This window comes from Dryobates pubescens, chromosome 6 (genome assembly GCF_014839835.1).
Source record: "Dryobates pubescens isolate bDryPub1 chromosome 6, bDryPub1.pri, whole genome shotgun sequence".
Classification (NCBI taxonomy): domain Eukaryota; kingdom Metazoa; phylum Chordata; class Aves; order Piciformes; family Picidae; genus Dryobates; species Dryobates pubescens.
The window spans coordinates 37,309,252-37,330,607 of record NC_071617.1 but is presented as its reverse complement, the minus strand read 5'-3'; the positions used below and the strand labels follow the sequence as shown (position 1 = coordinate 37,330,607).

General features: G+C 41.1%; 1 protein-coding gene across 1 annotated transcript in view; it reads left to right on the top strand.

Annotated features, from left to right (window-relative positions):
* Nucleotides 1-2,152: 2,152 nt before the first annotated feature.
* Nucleotides 2,153-21,356, top strand: part of SMYD3 (SET and MYND domain containing 3) — a 404,049-nt gene continuing 384,845 nt past the window's right edge. Inside the window, exon 1 of the mRNA XM_009900927.2 lies at nucleotides 2,153-2,316. Within this exon, the coding sequence (XP_009899229.2) occupies nucleotides 2,153-2,316 (164 nt within the window). The remainder of the gene's footprint in view (nucleotides 2,317-21,356) is intronic.

The following is a 21,356-nucleotide window of genomic DNA, read 5'->3' as shown; positions in this document are numbered from 1 at the left end:
ACCATCCCTGGAGGTGTTCAGGAGGGGATTGGACGTGGCACTTGGTGCCATGGTCTAGTCATAAGGTCTGTGGTGACAGGTTGGACTCGATGATCTTTGAGGTCTCTTCCAACCTTGGTGATACTGTGAATGAATGGAAAGCTGTATAGACCCATATGGAAAGCACATACTCCTATTTTCTCATGGGCTTTGAGCATCACCATTTGAGAGTGATGCTCTTAGTTAATTGTGCAAGTGTTTTGCTTTTCCCCTCTCATTTATCATGTGCCTTTAATTGATGGCTCTGACAAAAAGCAATTGAGTATGGGGTACATTCCCAGTGATACACATTCCCAGAACTTGGGTGCTGCACAGCTTCCAGCCCAGCCATACTACTTTGTATTCACATCACAATGAGATCCAGAAACATCTCTAGCTATTTTATGCTAGCTTATATGTAAAATGTCCTGGTTGGGATGTTTTTGACAGAATCATTATCTTATGTTTTCCTTTGTGAACTAAACTTTAATACTTTGATCACAAACAGAATTTTCTGCAACAAATGGGTTTACATACAAGGAAGCTCTTGCCCAAGTTCCAACTTCTTTACGTTAATTTCAGTGTTGCATCAGTGAAGTTGCTGACAAGCCCTTGAGTGTCAGTACAAAATGAGCATGATTTTCCCTTTCCAGTACATCTAAGGAAGTGGACTTTGGTATGTTCATGGTGTTAAGATGAAGGTGCCAGTCTCTTTTCAGTGGTGCCCAGTGATAGGACAAGGAACAATGGGTACAAACTAGAACACAGGAGGTTCCATCTCAACACGAGGAAACACTTCTTTATGGTGAGGGTGATGTCGCACTGCAACAGGCTGCCCAGAAAGGTTGTGGAGTCTCCTTCTCTGGACAGTTTCAAACTCACCTGGATGCTTTCCTGTGTGGCTTGCCCTCGTGATCCTGCTTTGGCAAGGGGGTTGGACTTGATCTCTGGAGGTCCCTTCCAATTCCTAACTTGCTGTGATTCTGTGGTCAGTCATCTGGTTGGAGGGTCTTTATGGTTTCCTGTGGCCCCATGCAGAACATGGCCCTGAGCTGAGCCTGAGGAAGGCCACCCACTCTCTGCAGCAGAGGGCCCAGGGAAAGTTCCCTTCATTACATACAAAGCTGTGAGTATGCAACCTCCATATGTCCTTATGTCACTTTCATTTTTGTACTTTTCTGCTTCCTTCCACTTAAGACTGGGTCTGTATGGCAACAAAGCAGTAATGGTGCTGGACAAAGCTAATGAGACAGCTGAACTTCTTTTTGCTTTGCATTCTGAGGTCTGACAGCTGTCAGAGGAGTGTGTCTGAAGTCTCCAATGCTGCAATTAATGTTTATGATTAGAGGTTTTCTCCTTGCCTCATTCCCTTTAAAAACAAATTAACCCACAAAGTTACAAAGTATATGGGGGGAGGAAGAACAACATACTCCCTATTTGTAGTTGGCCATGGAAACATTTATGGTCACTTTGTTTAGCACAAAATCATAGAATGCTTTGCATTGGAAGGGCTCTTCATGTGTCATCTAGTCCAAGTCCCCTGCAGTGACCCAGAGCATTTCAACTACATCAGGCTGCTCAGAAGCCTGTGCACTTCGACCTTGCATGTTTCAAGGGGCAAGGTCACCACCTCTCTGGGCAACCTGTGCTAGTGTTTTACACCATCCTCATTGCACACAAATTCATTCTTCTATTTATTCTAAGTCAACCCTCTTTCAGTATAAAACCTTTGTACCTGTCCTGCTGCAACAGGCCCTACTGTCCTCATTGTTCTTCCAGGCCCCTTTTAAATACTGACTGCAATAAGGTCCTCCCAGAACCTTCTCTTCTCCAGGCTGGACAACCCCAAGTCTCTCAGCCTTGACTCGCAGGAGAGGTGTTCCAGCCCTCTAATAATTTCCGTGGCCCTCCAACAAGTCCACATCCCTCTCGTGCTCAGGACTAAGTAGCCCCCTTTTCCGGCAAGGAGCTGCGTTCTGCCCCGCGGGCTCTCAATACAGACGAAAGTTGGTCTCGTTGTGAGGCCTGCTCAACCCTTCAGGTGCCCTGAGTTAAGATGGCGGCGGCAGCGCCCCATCACGTGGCGGTGGGCGGAGCAACCCCACGCTCTTTATGTGGTGGCGCGCGCGGGAAGATGGAGGCACTGGTGCTGGAGCGGTTCCCCAGCCCAGGCAAAGGCAGCGGCCTCCGCTCACGCCGGCGGGTGCTGCTCGGCCAACTGCTTTACCGAGCTGAGCCCTTCGCCTACATCGTCAGCAAGGCGCAGCTAGGCAGCGTATGCGAACGTTGCCTACGAAGGTACTTGGCAAGCGGTGCGGAAGTCGTACCCTTCTCTCTCGTACGCCCCGCCCGGCTAGCACCTCCCCTTCCGCTGAGGCGAGGTAGCGCCGCGGCGTGGGGCTGGGGTTGCGACGCGGAAGGGGTTTGTCGGGTTTCAGTAGTCGTGTTCTGAAATGCGGGATGCGCCACTTGCCCCTTCCTGTTGCTCTTTTTAGTGAGGGTTTTTTTAAAGAGTCTTTTCTAACAGGGTGGCTCTTCCTGGGCGCGGAATGTTTGGGCTGCCCGCTACGGGCCGGTGGTGGGAGTCGGTAGTGTCGGTGGTTCGGTGCTTCGCTGGGCGGGCGGCGGTTGGAGGCGCTAGTCTCCCCTCAGAGCTCTTCCTCAGCCCAGCGAGGCATGAGCGGCAAAATGCGGCGGCAGTAGTGGGGTGAACGGGCTGTGGTGAGCGCTGTGATTGCCTCGGCCCCACCTGAAACTGGCTGTTACGGTTAGGGTAAAATTCTCACCCCATGTGTACGTACAGTCACCAGCCGCATGACCATGATGTTGCAGTCTACTACTGATTAACACTCTGACCTGAACAGTGGTAAGGGTGACGACAGAATTGCTCATCAGCCCTCATGAAACTGGCAGCATGAGGTGGTTGAGTTTACTGTCACCTGGACGAGGTGCTTCTGTGTAAGGAGCATGTGGTTTTGAGATATGCATTGAAAAAATGCCTCCCTTCTCAGAATCCTTACAAGTGAAAACTGGCAAACCCACCGTAGTCTCCTGTGTTTGTTTAAACAAGCAAACGTAACTGTTTTCTATCCTTCCGTAATTTACCAGCAAGGTAGATTGTGATAGACTGTTTGTAGGAGGTCTGTATGTTAGTACCTGAAACGTGTAACATGGTAGATACTCCAAAGCTATATATAATGAGACTGACAGAGTTTAGCTGCCTTTTTTTTTTTTCTTTTTTCTTTTTTTTGGTAAGTATTTAATCTGATGTTTAATTGAAGATTCTGGGTGTTTTTTCTTCATGTCCTTACAGGGCATTTCAGTTTCTGTTTAAAGAAATGATAATGTGATCATCATTTTCCCAGAGAAAAGTTTGCGTTCTAGGCTACACTCAGCGTACAAAAAGCAAAATCTACAAAGTTTTTTTTTAGCTAATACATCTGTGAAGTCATCTAATAAAAGGCAATGGCTACTCATTCAGTGGACTTTGCTAAATTAGTCATATCTATACATATGTCTCTTTTTATGTGTCAGAAAATCGGTGAACTGCTGAATTGTGATGCAGAATTGAACTGTTTCGTGAATATGCAGTGTGATCTTAGAACAAAGGCAGATAAAAACGTTAGTGCTAAAAGTTCTATTGTCTTCTATTGTTCCTGTTCACGTTGATCTTTAGGTGGCAGTACAGAAGCACAACAACAAAAAAGTCTTGACATGGATTTAGGTTTTTAGCAGCCATATATGTATAACTAAAGTTTCAGGCTTTATATTGTAAACGGTGATTCTATATTTTGTCTTCCATTTTGTGCAAGTGTTGTTGGATTCAGCTTTCGCCTTTGCAAGGAGTGCTGGGTGAAGCAGAAGATGGGTAATGATGCACAAAATATCTTATTTTTGGACTGCCTGATGCGAGGCAACATGGTCTCACTGGGGTTTGTGGTCAGAGGTTTACCATAGTGCTCACTTTCTCTATGACTTTGGATGTGTCCTTGCAGTGAGGGACTGAGGTACCTGATCAGGGTTTGCTGCATAGATTCAGAGAGGAAAGCTCAGCGAGTGCCATAGTTCTGCTTAGTCTTGTCTCAAAGTGAATATTATTGTTGATGAAAAATATGGAAATTTTAATAAACAAATATATTTTAGTTGGTGCATTTGCCAGTAGAAGGTCTAACATCACTTGTTTTCTTTATTGGGCTGTTGGTACTACTTATGTAGTTAAATTAAGATTTTTGGTGTTAATTGGGTCTATGTTGTATGTAGACCAGATGGCTCCCCTTGTGTGATTTCTTCTTCAGAGATAGTTCTCTCTTTTCTAATGAATAGATTCATGGCTTTTTCACAGAATGGTAGGGCTTGAAAGTGATGTTTTGCAATAAAATATATATGCATATATTTTACATTTCAGGCAGTGGTATCATCAAACACTGCCATAACTTACTTACAAAGTATATTTAAAGATTCTGTTATTTGGTTGTGAGTGATACATTCCACATATGAAGACAGTTAAATGATGTAAGCACAAATCTCAGAATCTCCAATACAGTGACTTAAATTGGAAATGGAGGTGCTACGATCTGCAGTTTCTCACTAGGGGGATTCTGTGACAAATTAGCCAGGTACTCACAGCTTGCTTCTCTGTCTGGTATCTTCCCAGAGACTAACTATAATTCAAGTGACTCTTGGCTGAGAGAGGGCTATGGGGTCTCTGTTCTTGTGCCCAGTTCATGGTCTGGAGCTTTTCCTTGGCTCAGAGGGGGTTAAGGGGCCTCTCCTGCGCTCTGTCACCAAGCTGTAGGAGTGTTGGCTGCCTTGGTTCAGGTGCAAGGCCCAGGTGTGGTTTGCCTGCTAGGGCAAGCTCTTCAGCTGCACTCTTACTGCTTTCTTGGTGAGAACAAGGCAAATTGCCTACCATCTCAGCTGGTTTAAATACTGTCCGAAGACAATTAATGCCATTTGGTAACAGAGAAACCTGATAGCTGAACCTATAGGATGGGGCATATCCAAACATGGCCAAGGATACACACAGTTCACAGGTATGTTACAAGAGTGATTATACATGCTACACATTTATCTGGACCCCAGGAAGTGTCCAGGTTTGCACATTCACAGGCGCTTAGCCCATTGTCTGGATTAGGGCATGTTTGGGGGTTTGTCCCTTCAGGATAGTCTGAAGTTCATCTACTTCAATGCTCCTGCTAGACCAGGATCACCTAGAGTAAATCAGAGAAATATATCCAAGTGGGTTTTGAATGCCTCCAGAGATGGAGACTCCACAGCTTCTCTAGGCAGCTTGTTTCAGTGCTCTTCCACTCTCAAAATGAAGAATCTTTCCGTGATGTTTACGTGGAACCTCCTGTATTCCAGTTCACATCCCTTGCACATTGTCTCTTCACTGGACACCACTGAGAAGAGTCTGTTTCCATCCTCCTGACACTCACCCTTTAGATATTTACAACCATTTACAACTCCCCACCCCTCCCTCAGTCTCCTCAACCTAAAGAGACCCAGCTTTCTCAGCCTTTCACAGTATCACCAAGACCTCGAGGATCATCATACTCTTTCCTCATACAGCCTTTTTATAGAAGGCAGTACTAAAATACTCTGCTATAGCTGATTGATAGTGTGGCTGTTTTGAATTATTCTCCATTACCAATTAAAAAAAATACTAGTCTGAAGTAGGATAGGTTATAAAGATCTGCTTGGAAATACTAATGTTGATGAAGGATCTCCTGCCATTCAGCAAGACTTGGACTGGAGAGTTGGTCAGGGAGAAATTTAATGAAATTCAACAAGGGCAAGTGTATCGAGTCTTGCACTTGGGAGAGAACAACCCCATGGAGGAGACTGAGGGGTGACCTCATTCATGTTTATAAATATGTAAAGGGTGAGTGACAAGAGGATGGAGTCAGGCTCTTCTCAGTGATGCCTAATGACACAACAAGGAGGCATGAGTTGAAGTTGAGGCATAGGAAGTTCCATAGAAACAGGAGGAAAAGCTTTGATAGGGTGATGGAACACTGGAACAGACTGCCCAGGAGGGTTGTGGAGTTCAAAACCCACCTGGATGTGCTGTGTGTGACCTGGTCTAGGTGATCCTGCTCTGGCAGGGTGGGTGGACTATATATTTTGAGGTCCCTTCCAGCCTCTAACATTATGTGATTCTGTGAAAATGTTGACTGTGTATTTCTATGGAAGCAATTTTTTGAGAGAACACAAAATTGTATTGCATGATGGTGCCTTCTTTGCAAAAGAGTATTTGTACTGTTAGGGTCAGTGCCTTGCTGAGAAGAATACTGTTTGTGCTTTTATGGAAGTCTGACAATATTTCTGTGGCAAACATCTTCCAACAGCTTACAGGGGAAAGCAATAGAATAGATTCCTCCCTTATCATTAATTAAAATTTTCTTTATGGTTTCTTCTATGCTAAAGACTTCTCCTCTTTAACATGGGGTCAGTGGCAGTACAGCTTCAGTTCAGGTTTATATAGCAGGATTGAGGGGATAAAGCAAGCTGCTTTATTTACAAGCTTGGAGGATTTCACTGTGTTTTCCATTTGCTGGACAACAGTGAAGATGGTGAATAAAGCTAATTGCCGGTGATTCCCCCAAAGGCTTCCATCCCCTTTCTGTTTTCTGGACAGTGGCTATAAAACCGTGTTTTCCCCCCTGCCCCTATCCTTTACTGGACATCCAGACTGCAGAATTACCTTTCTTCCAGTCCTTGGCAATTGAGCTTTATTTAGCCTTTCCAGGATTATGTTCAGTAGGTCCTCTTCATTCATATACCTGTTGATGCCCTCATATAACTTGGACAATTTAGAAAAGTAGGCTGTCCTTGCCCTGTCCTGGTAGGTTTTATTTGTTCAGATGATTAACATTCCTATTCCTGATTATGGTCTTTGTTGTCTTGCCAGGGTCAGAAACCAGGCTTGCCGTTAGTATAGTCAAGTGAGTGGGATGAGTGAGGTGTTTTGTTTTTGTATTTCCTTAAAAAAGATTACTGCAAGCACTGGAATAATGAGTTGGCTATATGTTTAGAATTCTGCTCTTAATGTCACATAAGATAATAGGTGATATCAGAATAGGTCTGAAAATACTGATAGTCTCAACTTTCTACACAAAATTTTAGGACTAAAGAAAAATACTGTTTGACCTCTTTTTCAGCCATTAATTGGTACTATTTTTAATATTGCTGCTTTTAAGTTTGTGGCCAGCAGGAGCAGGGAGCTCATTCTGCCCCTGTACACTGCACTGGTTAGGCCGCACCTTGAGTACTGTGTCCAGTTCTGGGCCCCTCAGTTTAGGAAGGATGTTGACTTGCTGGAACGAGTCCAGAGAAGAGAACAAGGTTGGTGAGGGGTTTGGAACACAAGCCCTACGAGGAGAGGCGGAGGGAGCTGGGGTTGCTTAGCCTGGAGAAGAGGAGACTCAGGGGTGACCTTATTACTCTCTGCAACTACCTGAAGGGAGGTTGTAGACAGACGGATGTTGGTCTCCTATCCCAGGCATCCAGAACAAGAGGACACAGTCTCAGGCTGCGCCAGGGGAGGTTCAGGCTGGATGTTAGGAAAAAGTTCTATACAGAAAGAGTGATTGCCCATTGGAATGGGCTGCCTGGGGAGGTGGTGGAGTCGCCATCATTGGAGATTTTCAGGAGAAGACTTGATGGGGTGCTTGGTGCCATGGGTTAGTTGTTTAGGTGGTGTTGGATTGGTTGATGGGTTGGACACGATGATCTTGAGGGTCTCTTCCAACCTGGTTTATTCTATTCTATTATTGTTCATTAGAATTTGCTTTTATGTAGTTGGTTAGGTCAGAAGTTCTGCTAAAAGGCAGTTGCTTCTCAATTTAACAAAATACTCCTAAATCGCTATTGACTGTTAATGCAGGACAATTTAACATTGCGAAATTTGCTTGCTCCTGCTGATTTATCAGGCTGTCTGTTTCATCTGGTGATGTTGCTCAGTTTACTCAGCTTGTTGAATCTTTATATAGATTTTAAAAATGTTCTTTGTTTGAAAAGTGAATGCAGAAGTGGCATCTCAGTGCTTGGCAGTTCTCCTCTTCTGTGTATCTGATATTCTCTTGACCATTAAAGTTTGCTGCTTGTTTCCTGGAAGGTACCATGGTAGTGATGTCTCTGTTTGGTCTGATCTGTGTTTGAAATGAAAATACACCCAGTCTGCTATAGAAGGCTGCTGTTAATACCTTGTACTGACAGCCTGGCTTTACCACTATAAATAGTAGAAGAAATAGAGAAGAGAGAGACATTGTTAAATGTAAATTCTCCCAGGTCAAGTGTTTCTTGCCATGTCTGTCATTTATAGAAAATGAAGATTAAAGTTTAGCCATGCTTTAAAGGTCCCTAAAGGTCTTACTGTGGTGTGATTTTGTGTTTACAATTTCTGTGCTTATATTGCTATGTAATTTAAAAGGTATTATATCAAAATTGTCTTGTCAAGCTGTGACTGACAATTTAAGTTGTAGTCATCTTGTAAATTCTTTTGAAATTAGGCTTTACAGTGTATCTGCAATCCACTGATGCTACATTTCCTTTTCTGCATCATGCAGTCCCTAATATTGTTTTAAGCTATTAATACATTCTGCATGAATATGCTTTACATGTGGTAAATGATAAAGCCATGAAAATAAGTTTGTGAATTGGATTATCTCTAGTATAATTTTCTTAGGGTGAATTGTAATTGTGCAAGTACAAAATTACAATTAGCACTATCAGGGCAAACGTAAGTGATTAAAACATGGGTAGCTATGTAAAATGTAATGATACAGTTAAAGATACCTCCTGGGAAGTTTTTAATTTTGCCTAAGTTGCTGAAGTTTTACAGTGTTAGGGAATTTATTCTTTAAATTCTTTAAGAATTATTAATGATACCATGTCTATAGGCATTGGAATTCATTAGTTGTTAGTGGTTGCTTCCACTGTGGCTGTACTGAAAAGCCATTATGTACTTGTGACTGTGTGGTATATGGGATGGTGCTCTTTTCCCTTGAAGAATCTCTTCTCCAGAACCAGATGAAAAATCTGTTTTTAATTATACAGGTGAGGCTTACAGAATTTTGTGCATGTCTCTCTATCCCATCTATTCACGTTTTGGAAAGGGATACATGTCTGCATGACAGCCTATCTGATTTGTTAGCTAGGAGATGATGAAAGGGCAGGTATTCTTACCTTTCCCTTGAGTCCTTGCTTTCTTTCCTGCCGGCTCCTTCTGCTCTCCTTTTATGTTTCTGCTGCTTATCTGACCTATGCTATACTGGTGCAGAGAGATAAACTGGCCTTTAGGGATATCTTCAGGAGAAACAGTGCTTTTAGGAACTTAGCACTGACTGGCTTGTTACTGTGAAGGAGGACTTTTTCCACCTCATAGCCCTGGGCAATCAGGCCCCACTTTAATTCCTGTACCCAGATGTATTTCTGCCACATTCTGCAGACATTTTCAGTTGTTTCTTACCACAAAGCAAATAATTCCTCTTTGTCTGCTGTCTTAGATACATAGCAGTATCTTGACTTTTCTGACTTCATTTTTGTAACTGATTTTACTTATTTCAGGATCTGTGCTTAATTCCTGCAGTTGACTAAGGTAAAGTTTTGAATTGCTCCCAAGGGCATCTTAATGACTGTAGGGTTATCACCAGGTGGTGCAACTGGTTGAACACCAGTGAGTAATTCCTATGCTAACTCAAGCTGTAATCCCCTGTTCATTTAATATTTAGCTTTCCTGTTTGTCATCTTGGCTACTAGCTGCCTTCAGCTTAGAGTTTGTTCTGCTCTTAGTTTGATAAAGCTCTGATCTAGTTTGAAATTTGGGGGAGTATTGATGTGCGTGGCTCTCTTTGATTTCTGTGGCGCATTGACACCAAGTACTCTAACTATTAAAAGTTAGTCTAGATTTCTGAAGAAGCAAAAACAAACTCAAGATTTTAAAAATAAAATTCAAATTGGCACAGAAAACCACTTCAAAGATTTATGTTCATAAGTTTCTGTGTTATTTTGGCAAATGAGACTGGCTAGTCAACTGTTTACAAATTTTACGCACTTGTCGTATTAGAGCTGTCTTATGTTACTGTACAACAGATGCAAACAAAGAATTTCTTGGAATACTGTATGAATCTCAACATGTGATGCATGACATCAGATATAAGCCATATAATCTATTTTATCTTTAATCTATTACAGAATTATACAGGTTTGCCTTTTAAAATTATTACTATTTTTTTATTTTTCTATAAAGCCCATGGTTTTGGTTTTATTCCCCCAAATAAACAGAATAGTATCTCTTAAATTAAGAATGCCCATTTCTGTGGCCCAGACTGTAGATGAAAATAGTTAGACCCCTTTAAAGACTTGAGGAATGTGGGATGGGATTGTTTATTAGGGCTCACCTTTCTACTGAAAAGTGTGCTGACTCAGAATCCTGTTGCAGATACATAAAATACAACACAGGCTGGATTCACTTGTGCTAAGTTAATGCCCCTTGTAGGATCTGGGTGAATATTGGAAGATGGTGTGCATGCTTTTGCTGGAATATATATTCAGCTAACTTCTCATTGATTAGGGAGTTACTGGGTTTATCAAGACTTAAGTGAAAATCATACAAATAAAACTACCTTATTCAACGTTTCAGGAAAAGTTAATTCTTCTGCTTCTGTTCACTGTCTTTATAGAAATTCCCTTTGGAATAGCATACATCACTTGTGTTTCTATCTGAAGAGCTATTTTGAGATTTCTCTCTTTAGAGGGCTGGTTGTTGTTTTCCTTCCTTTTTGCCACCAGACAAAGCCTTCTCTTTCTCTGGGACAGGGAGTCAATCAAAACAAAGAATGGCAGTGCTTACCTCCTTTTTAACTTCTCTTGCTCATGTATAAAACTGATAGTATATTTTAGTGCATGTGTGAGGAACACAACAGGTGAATGATGACCTTGTAGTCCAGTTACATAATAGGAGGGTTACAGTGCTTGTTGCTGCTGCCTTCTGTGACATTGAATAAGGTCTTTCATTGTTTACCTATTTGAGAAAGATTTGAAGTTTATTGCTTTTACCTGTGTACTTAGAAGTTGTTGATAGCATGTGAAATAGAAAATACTTTGTTTGTATATAGTCTTAAGGGCAATTGTTGACCTTAGCTCATTTGAACATCTTGAGAGATTATAGGCAGCAGAAGACATCTGCTATGAATTTAATAGTATTACTAGGAAAAGGTCCAACACCAACAGGTTTATACATATAAGTAGGATTAATGTGGCTTTTTAAAATTGGTGAAATAACGTCTAAATTCTGCCAGATCTGAAAGCTTTGTGTGAAACATTTATCGCCTGTGCAATTGCCAGATCAGAATATTATTATGCTAGATCATATATAATAGTTCTTTCCAGCTTTAAAAGCTGTGAAACTTTCTTGTCCTTGGGCCCATAAAAGAATTGGACATGTGGAAAAAAACCAGCTTAACTGTAGATACTGTATAAGACAGAAGGACTAGTGGAACCTGAAATGCAACAGACTAAAGAAAACATTGGTGTGAAAAATGTTTTACCTGAGATAAGCTCAGGAGAGAGCTGCTCTAAGCAGAAGGGATATTAAATATTTCTGAGGAATACTGATCATAAAGGAAGAACATGTCAGTTTTTTAAAGTACTTGTCTGCTGTGGATGATACTGTGATACAAATCACCAAAGCAAAGAGGATTTAGCAGATAGAAGTTAAATTAACAAGGTGTGCATGATATGAAGGATTCTGAAACATGTTTTCTGATTTTTTTTTCATATAGTTAAAAAAACCCCCAGATTTTAAAACATGACACCTGCAGTCCTTATTTTCCCTGAAAAGTTACAAGGCTGTGGGATCTGAGCATGACTGATGGGAACATTTAAAAGAATGAATGGGAAGTGGAAAATACAGGTCTGGGAAGAAAACTATACTTTTTGTACAAGATTTGAATTTCCTGAAGCATCCTAAATACAGGATAAAAGTGTTTTAAATGAACAGGGTTTCCTAACACAAAAGAGCTCTAAGAACCTCTGTGCAAACCTGTGTGGAGGAAACTGGATTTTGGGCTGGGCAGTAAAAAATCTGTATCTTTGTATTTGCCTGGGAGAGCTGTGGGATGGGAAAACCAATGCTAGATACCTAGCTAGAAAGCCTGAGGTTGTTTTCATGGTGGCATTGGGGTGGTTATGTTGCCTAGTGGTAGAAGAGCATGTAGGCATCATGGCCCATACCAGTGAATGTGGATCTTACTTGCAGTTCTGAGTATCCTTTTTCAGAGTTGGTTTTAGCGTCTTTTTCCTGAGTCTCAGGAGGAATTAAATTATTAAAGGATGCATTCTGCCTTTTTATAGGTAGCTCTCAGCAATGACAGTTTTGTGTAGGCAGATTCCAGTGATGTTTTGCTCTCTGTTGGGGGAGCTGGTGTAGAGCTCTGGTCACTTCTGTGGTGTTCCTTATTAAGCTGCTTTGAGGCAGATGAAATAATGTACAGAACTCCCAAGTGCTTCAGAAATAATTATGGAGCCAAATTCCTTGTCCTCTAGAGATTGCCTTGGGAGTTGTGACTTTGGGAATATGTCTGTTCAGAGCAACTGTACTGTAGGCTTATTAATTTTAAATTTTCTTATCTTCTTTTTTAACCTTCCCCTGTGGAGTCTTAGAAGCTGTAACTCTCTGTGCACATATTATTTTATGACCCTTGTGGTTGGGGCTGCTTGTGAAGCACGTATTTGGCACTCATTCTCACATGTTCCTATAGGCTTTAATTATAAAATTAATTTCTACTAAGAAGTACTGTGCTAATAGCTTTTTGTTTCTAATGGAATTATTATGCTTGATATTCTGCTTAATAGCACATAAGGGTTCAGTATCAGCTTTAAAGACTGCATTTGTTGGGACATCACAGTGTTGATCCATTTTACAACCAGAAGGTAACGACACTTTTAAATATTAATTTTATTTTCCAGATACAACATCACCTGCACTGTATATACCTTTCTCCCTTTTGCTGTTAATTCCCTGAAGCATGAAATAGCTTGCCAGTTGTCTCTTACGCTCAGAAGTTAATGAATGGTTATCAGTTTATTGCAGACAATAACTTAGATACAAACTGCAATGCATGCATAACCTCATTGTGTAGAATTTTTGCCTTAAGACGGTGTCTAATCAGTAATTGAGGGTTAGTAATATCAGCCCAGGCTGTACTTTCCACGATGTCTCTACAACAAAAACCTCCATCTCCCCTGCCCTCCTGCCCCATTCTATGAGCAGAGGAGTTTAGAAACCTTTCTCAGCTTTGAAATGCTTCCAATATTGCCACAAATTTTTAGTAGCTTTCAGCAGAGCGGTTGTTTTGGCTTTATCTTACGATGAATCCTGTTGTTCTGACTGGGGGAAATAAATTAGCTTAATTTTTTTCTGGGCTTGTACATACAAAGCCTGTCCTTGATGTGCATATGGCTTGTCTACTGCTGCTAGAAATATGAGCTCACCATTAGGAGCAACAAAATGTAGGTGAACTCACTTCTGCAGCTTTCTCCAGAGGTTTAATTTTTTTTTTTTTAAAACTCTTGTGTCTCCTAGAACTGCTTATTTCCCTAAGTGCCTTCCCCTCTATTCATGTATGTTTTGGTTTGATGCCAATGTATACTTATGCAATTAAAAAAAAATTAATAAACAGCAAGTTCTGATTTGACAGTTTCTAAATAATTCTTATTTTTGAGAATTTATTTCCCAACCAAGTTGATCTCAAGGTAATTTTTAAAAAGTCCATTAGTTCCTTCTGGATTTTTATTTTTACAGTTACTGAGGATATATTTAACAAATAGTGTGCATCTGGGGAAACAGATTTTGTTATAGCACCAAGGGTACTGCTGGCACTCTGTAATACAAAGTAATGTGGAGGCAGGCCATCAAATGAATTTGTTTCTTAATGAGATGTACAGCAAAGCTTTGCATGGTAATGCCTCTAATATCAAGCTTTTGGAGCAATCTTTCATTAAAAATAATACTCTATTTTTTACATCTATAGTAAAATAAATTTCACTAAGGAGTCATGCATTTATTTCAAGATAGGCTTTTTTGGTGGGATTATTTTCCATCCCTTAAATATTTTCTATGTGAAAGGAGGTTGGATTTTTCTTGTTGTTGTTTGTTTGTTTTTTCTAACCTGGGAATACACTTGAACAAAAACATGACATGAATAAAATAAGAAAAATGCAAGAATGGAAAAAAAATCTTGCTAACTGGAAACAAAGTTTAAATGAAATACACATATGAGCAAGAAAATGCCTACTTGGTGTGGGGTTTTTTTGTTTGGTTGGGTTTTTTTTGGTTTTTTTTTGCTAAGTCTGGAAACTTAAAATATATGCCTGGAGAAATCCTTAAATGTTAATTTCTAGAACTAGCCTAACACAAGGATTATCCAGGAAATAAGATGGCTTTTATAGGTCAGACAAAACCACTATTCTGTTTGCTTCTGAAAAGGCTTAGTAGTATTCTCAATTTGTGTTTTTTTTTTTTTTTTTAATTGCATGCTCAGTTTCACTGAAAAGATGTGCATTGAAAAGATCAATGCCAGATGCAGTACTTAGGTGGAATGTAACAACGTGTTGTAAACATACATAATGAATTAGAAACTAACTCTCAAGGATATGAATTACAAATTGATCAGAACCACTCTCTACATAGTTCTGATTCTTCTGTTGACCTCATGTGGAAGCCACTGGGTTTACATCTGCCCAATTTGTTGTTTAAAAGTACACATGAGTATAATCTACAGAACTTGGTGATATAAGAGTCATGCTTTTCCACTTGTGTGGCAAGACTGAATATTTGCATATGGTACATTTGTGGATCTGAACTGTTTGAGTGTATTTAATCACATCAGAAATGTAGACTGCGAATAGACTGGGAAGAGAAAGGTATTCCACAAGTGCAAGTGTGTTCTCCTACACACTGGATACGCTTCGTACATTGTGCGTTAAGTGACCTGTCCCGTTAGCAGATGGCTCTTTAGGCACCATGAGATTTAAGGAAATCTGTTACTATTATGGTTGATGTAAAGCCTAATGTTTTTCTTATTGCAAATATATGAATATATTACTTCAATTACAGTTTGTCTAGATAAGAACTGAAGTTTGTTTATTTCAATTATTCAGTGAGACAGCTTTTTTTTATCAGTTGTCCTAGTGACTGATCTGTTACTTAGGGCTGTAGGACCTAAGACTTAGCAACTCCATCTTTATTTGATGGGTGTTCAACTTCTCTGAGTATGTAGGTAGATAAGTTTGGGGAGGGGGGGGAAAGAAGAAAAAAGATTGAAATAACAAATGAAATCTGTGTATCCACTTGCAAAATGGCCAAAATAGTCAGTGGTGAGAAAAGCAAGTAAAAACTACCAACATTAAATTATCAACAGCTTGTGGTATTGTTTTCTAGGTAGCCAGAGTACAGTTGTATATGGTTGCATCCAGAAGGTGGTGCTCAATGGTTTGATGTCCAGATGGAATGCAGTGACAAGTGGTATCCCTTAGGGGTCTGTATTTGGACTTGTATGGTTTAATATTTTTTCGGTGATAAAGACAGTGAGATGGAATGCACCATCAGCAAGTTTGCAGATGACACCAAGCTGAGTGGTACTGTTGATATGTAGAGGGATGGGATGTCATCCAGAGAGACCTGAACAAGCTGGAGAGGTGTACCCAGGTGAACTTCATGAGGTTCAACAAGAGCAAGTGCAGAGTTCTGTACTTGGGCTGGAACAATCCTCCCTGTCAATACAGACTGGGGGGATGAGGTGATAGAAAGCAGCCTTGTGGAAAAGGACTTGGGTGTACTGATGGATGGGAAGCTGGACATGAGCATACAGTGTGCAGTTGCAGCCCACATGGCCAATCACATCCTGGGCTACATCGAAAGATGTGAGGCCAGCAGATCCAGAGAGGTGATTCTGCCACTTTGCTCTGGTGAGGCCTCACCTGGAGTCCTGCATCCAGGTCTGGAGCCCTTAATATCGGAAGGTCATGGACCTGATGGAGAGGATCCAGAGGAGGGCCACAAAAATGATGAGGGGGTTGGAGCACCTCTGCAACGAGGACAGGCTGAAGGAACTGGGGTTGTTCAGACTGGAGAAGAGGAGGCTCTGGGGAGACCCAGTAGTGGCCTTCTAGTACCTGAAGGGGGCCTACAAGGATAGAGAGAGACTGTTTACAAAGGCCTGTAGTGACAGGACAAGAGGCAATGGCTTCAAAATACAGAAGAGTAGATTTAGATTGGATGTTAGGAACAAGTTCTTTACCATGAGGGTGGTGGAACACTGGAACAGGTTGCCCTGGGAGATGGTTGGGGTCTTATCCCTGGAGATACTCAAAGTGAGGCTTGACAGGGCTCTAGGCAACCTGATCTAGTTGAGGATGCCTCTGCTGACTGCGGAGGGGTTGGACTAGATCACCTTCAAAGGTCCCTTCCAACCCAGGCCTCTCTGATTCTATGATCTTTTTCCAAGAGAATAAGAGCTGGTGCCTTCCTCATGCCTCAATGATCTGAAATTTGAAGTTATAGCCTGTTTTGGAGATGTTTTTGCAGTTGCAATTAGTTTTTTTCCCAATGAACATAAAGTTTCTAGCTTTGTCTTCCTTGTGAACACAAGGTCTGACCTTAGGAGATGTGGAAGTGTATCTGCTTCCGTCAAAGTGACTAGACATTGGACATAAGGTGCAGGAGATGCATCATCTCGTCACACTGAGCTGTTTCACTTCATTTGTAACCTAACCAGGATCTGAACTGAAGTTTCAGGAAATTAATGCTTATTCTTGCTGTTCTCTTTCCAAAAGATCATGTGGTGAATTAGAAAATTATACTTCAAGAGTACATGAGAACTCAGAACATCTGTTACAGCACTGGTGAAATGTCCATTTCACCAATGCCTGACAAAAGTCAAATCTGTTGCATCTCCCTGTATTTTGGTATTGCATTTTTATCTTACCCCTTTTACTTTTTGCTTTTCCCTTGTAAATTTTTCCTTTCTAATTGACAGAACACCTGAAACAGGAAGATTGCAGCATTTTTTCAGGACCATAGCATTATTAAAAACAAACAAACACAAACCCCAAACATTTTCTAAAGTTACTTCTGCTTCAAATTTGGACTCCAGATTTGGATTTCAATGTTTATAAAATCAAGCTTTATTTTTTAAAACTTCATTTATATACAGTATATGTACAAGGAAGAGCTATGTGTGGGTGTGGTTGTCTTTGTTTTGTTTTGGGTGTTGTTTTCGGTTTGAGGTTTGTTTTTCTTCTTTGGGGGTGGGGTGGGGCGTTTGTTATTCTGCTCTTGTGAAGTATCACAGAATGTTAGGGGCTGGAGGGGACCTCGAAGGATCATCTAGTCCAACCTCCCCTGCCAAAGCAGGACCACTTAGACCAGGTCACACAGGAATGCATCTAGGCAGGTTTTGAATATCTCCAGAGAGGGAGACTGCACAACCCTCCTGGGCAGTCTGTTCCAGTGTTCCATCACCCTCACAAAGTTTTTCCTTGTGTTTCCATGGAATTTCCTATGCCTCAACTTCCAACCATGGCCCCTTGTTCTGTCATTGGGCATCACTGAGAAGAGCCTGACTCACCCTTTACGTATTTTTAAACATGAATGAGGTGACCCCTTGGTCTCCTCCAAGCTGAGAGCTCCAGCTCCCTCAGACTCTCTTCATATGGAAGATGTTCCACTCTGCACTGGACTCTCAAGCAGTTCTCTGCCCTTCCTGAACGGGGGGGGGAGCAGAACTGGACACAATACTGCAGATGTGGCCTCACCAGGGCAGAGTGGAGTGGGGAGGGGAACCTCTCTCAACCTACTATCGACTCTGTGGACTCTCTTCTTCCATTTGAGTTTGCTGAGCAGTTCCCTAGTTAATCGTGCAGGTCTCCTGGCTCCCTTTCTTGATTTCCTGCTTGTTGAGATGCTCAGATCTTGAGCTTGGAAGAAGAGGGCCTTGAATATTAATGAACTATCATGGACACCTTTGGCCCTTCTAGTACCCTGTCCCATGAGTTTTCCTCTAGCAATTGCTTGAAAAGGCCAAAGTTGGCCCTGCTGAAGTCCAAGGTTTTGACCCTGCTCAATATTCTGCTCCACCAGACAAAATCCTGAACTCCACCATCTTGTGATCGCTGCAGCCAAGGCTGCCCTCAACCTTCACTGCTTCAACCAGACCCTCAGAAGTTTAGCTCTGCAGGATTACTCAAAATTCAACCCAGCTGTTGAAGGAACAGAAAGATGGAGAGAGTTCAATCACTCTGTGTAAGATGGGGCTGGCTGTGTTCAGACACTCACTGGCTGATCTGCAGGTTCTTCCCGAGATACAAACATAGCCTTAGTGCTTGTCATCTTTATGGCAGACAAAGTTACCTTTAAATGATCTCTTTTATTGGGAATTGTCTAGCAGAATGTGAACAATGGACACAGGCCACTATGGCTAGAAGATGCTCAATTTTAGAGGTCATAAATTAGAAGCCAATCTATTGCTTACAGTGCTGAAGTGTTTACAACTACTTCCGTAGACATGGACTATAATCTGAATCTCTGTACGTGTCTAAGAAGTAACTATTTGCTTAGTGCCTTTGCTGATAACTCTGCCAGCTTGGAAATGAAATTGTTAATGAGAAACAAAATGGCTATGAAGAACTGAAAATAAGGAGCGTGATTGAGGGTCTGAAGAAGCAGTGCAGTTTCTGCTTTAAATAAAACCACTCTCATTTGGAGAGTCTCAAGCTGCGCCATGGGAGGTTTAGGCTGGATGTTAGGAAGAAGTTTTTCATAGAAAGAGTGATTGGCTATTGGAATGGGCTATCCAGGGAGGTGGTGGAGTCACCATCACTGGAGGTGTTTAAGAAAAGACTGGATGGGGCCCTTGGTGCCATGGTTTAGTTGATGAGATGGTGTTGGGTGATGCGTTGGACTTGATGATCTTGAAGGTCTTTTCCAACCTACTTCTATTCTATTAATTTAGGTATTGTACTTCAGGTATAAAATCCTGTGTACAAAATCTATATGCATTGGCTACAGTTGCTGTAAATAACTGGTTATTTACAGCAATTTCTGTGTGACCATTTCTGTGATCGCTGGACTTTCTGTGAAATGGTTTTGGTGGCAATGAATGAATGAATTTAAAGCATATAGAATATAGTGGTTTGATTTCCTCCTGCTAGTATGTATTACATGATCAGATGAGATTTGATAAAAAACAAAACTAAACAAAAAAAACCCAAACCCCAACTTTGTTCTTAATTAAGGTGAAAACCTTAGAATTTACTTAGATGTTTCGCTGTATCTGATGTTGCATGGATCTTTTCTTCCCATGAGTCAGGAATTTTTATGGTATTTTTTTAATGAGTCTTTGTAGTGTGTATTGTTTTAAGCCTAGTAGAATTATTATCCAAGATGATCTGTGGTTGTCCTTTCCTACAGAACAATCCAAATCAATGAGTATGTATGCAAATTTATTAAACATATCTAAGAAAACTCGCCCTAATTTTTTATAGCTGTAAGTCTTCTCTATTCATAGTGGAACCCATGCAGTGATTTTACTGGTCTGAACTATGGGCACTGCCCCACTCAAAGACAGTTTTGATTTCCTCAAAGTATAACTGATGAAAAACTTACATTATTGCCTAGGGTTTGTATGTTCAGCTTGAAAACCGTATTGATTTGGGTCCAGGAGGGGCGAAAGACAAAGGATGAAATAATTTTTGGAGAATAATGATCAAATTTCCAATAAAATAGAATAAACCAGGTTGGAAGAGACTTTCAAGATCATTGCATCTAACCCATCATCCAACACCACCTAACCAACTAAACCATGGCACCAAGCACCCTATCAAGTCTCCTCCTAAACACCTCCAATGATAGCGACTCCCCTACCTCCCCGGGCAGCCCACTCCAATGGGCAATCTCTGTACTCTGCTAAGAATAACCATTCTGTTTTAAAGTTACAATTAATATTTTAGTGTTTTTAGGAGGTTCACTTCTAACTGTTAAATGTGGCTGTTTCATCGCTTAGCTGCATCATCAATGATGCAGCCTCCATGGTACTAGCATGGTGCTGCTAATCACCAGGTTGTGTATCTGGAATCCTGATACCATTGGTGCCTGAGTTTTGAAGTCCCACAAGTAATTTGGGGGATAGAAAGGATGGCTGTGGTTTGCAAGAGAACTTTACTACCAAAACATTAGACTTTCTTTTGCTGTGCAACTGTTATTTCAAATAAAGCTCTGCATTAAAAAACAGACTTGAGGCTCAGTAATTTCTGTTGAAGAGCCAGGATGTTGCCTCGCTGGAACATGTCCAGAAAAGGGCAACAAAGCTGGTGAGGGGTTTGGAGCACAAGCCCTGTGAGGAGAGGCTGAGGGACCTGGGGTTGCTTAGCCTGAAGAAGAGGAGGCTCAGGGGAGACCTTATTGCTGTCCACAACTACCTGAAGGGAGGTTGTAGCCAGGTGGGGGTTGGTCTCTTCTCCCAGGCAACCAGCACCAGAACAAGAGGACACAGTCTCAAGCTGCACCAGGGGAGGTTTAGGCTGGATGTGAGGAAGAAGTTTTCATAGAAGGAGTGACTGCCCATTGGAATGTACTGCCCTGTGAGGTGGTGGAGTCACCATCACTGGAGGTGTTTAGGAAGAGACTGGCTGGGGTGCTCGGTGACACAGTTTAGTTGATTAGATAGTGTTGGATGATAGGTTAATTCTATTCTATCTGTTAAAATGGAGACTTTTTCAAGGATGTAGTTATAATAGTAGGGAAAAAAGATATTCTATTTCAAGTTAAGTGAATTAATCCCAGGTAATGTATTTAGTTCTGGACAGTAAATTTACTCACATTGAGTATTCCTTCAATTTCTATTATTAAGAAAACTATCCTTGTGAGAACGTAATGATTGATACTCGATGTGAAATGTCTAGAGTTCTTTCACTGAAGCAAGACTTTTTTTCCTTACAAGGCAGATTTAAACTTGTAATAATTTTTTAAAGTATTTAAAATACAGTAGTGAGTATAAGTGGGAAATTCTGACAGAGTCTAGGCATTTCACAACTGCTGCCATCATTGTGTAAGCTCTTCCAAGTCAATGGATAGAATTCCAAGATTCAAAGGCAGTCTAAAATATTTTTATATTCATTTAAAGATTCTGATCATGGCCATATGTAGACACTGGGTAGTTTTTCTGCTCATGGTCTTATTTTTAGAAGATGTGGTTTATTTTTTAATTTCAATTGAAGTAGTAAGTTTTACATATGTATTAAATATTTTGTGTGCCACAGACATGGTAGCAGTGTAT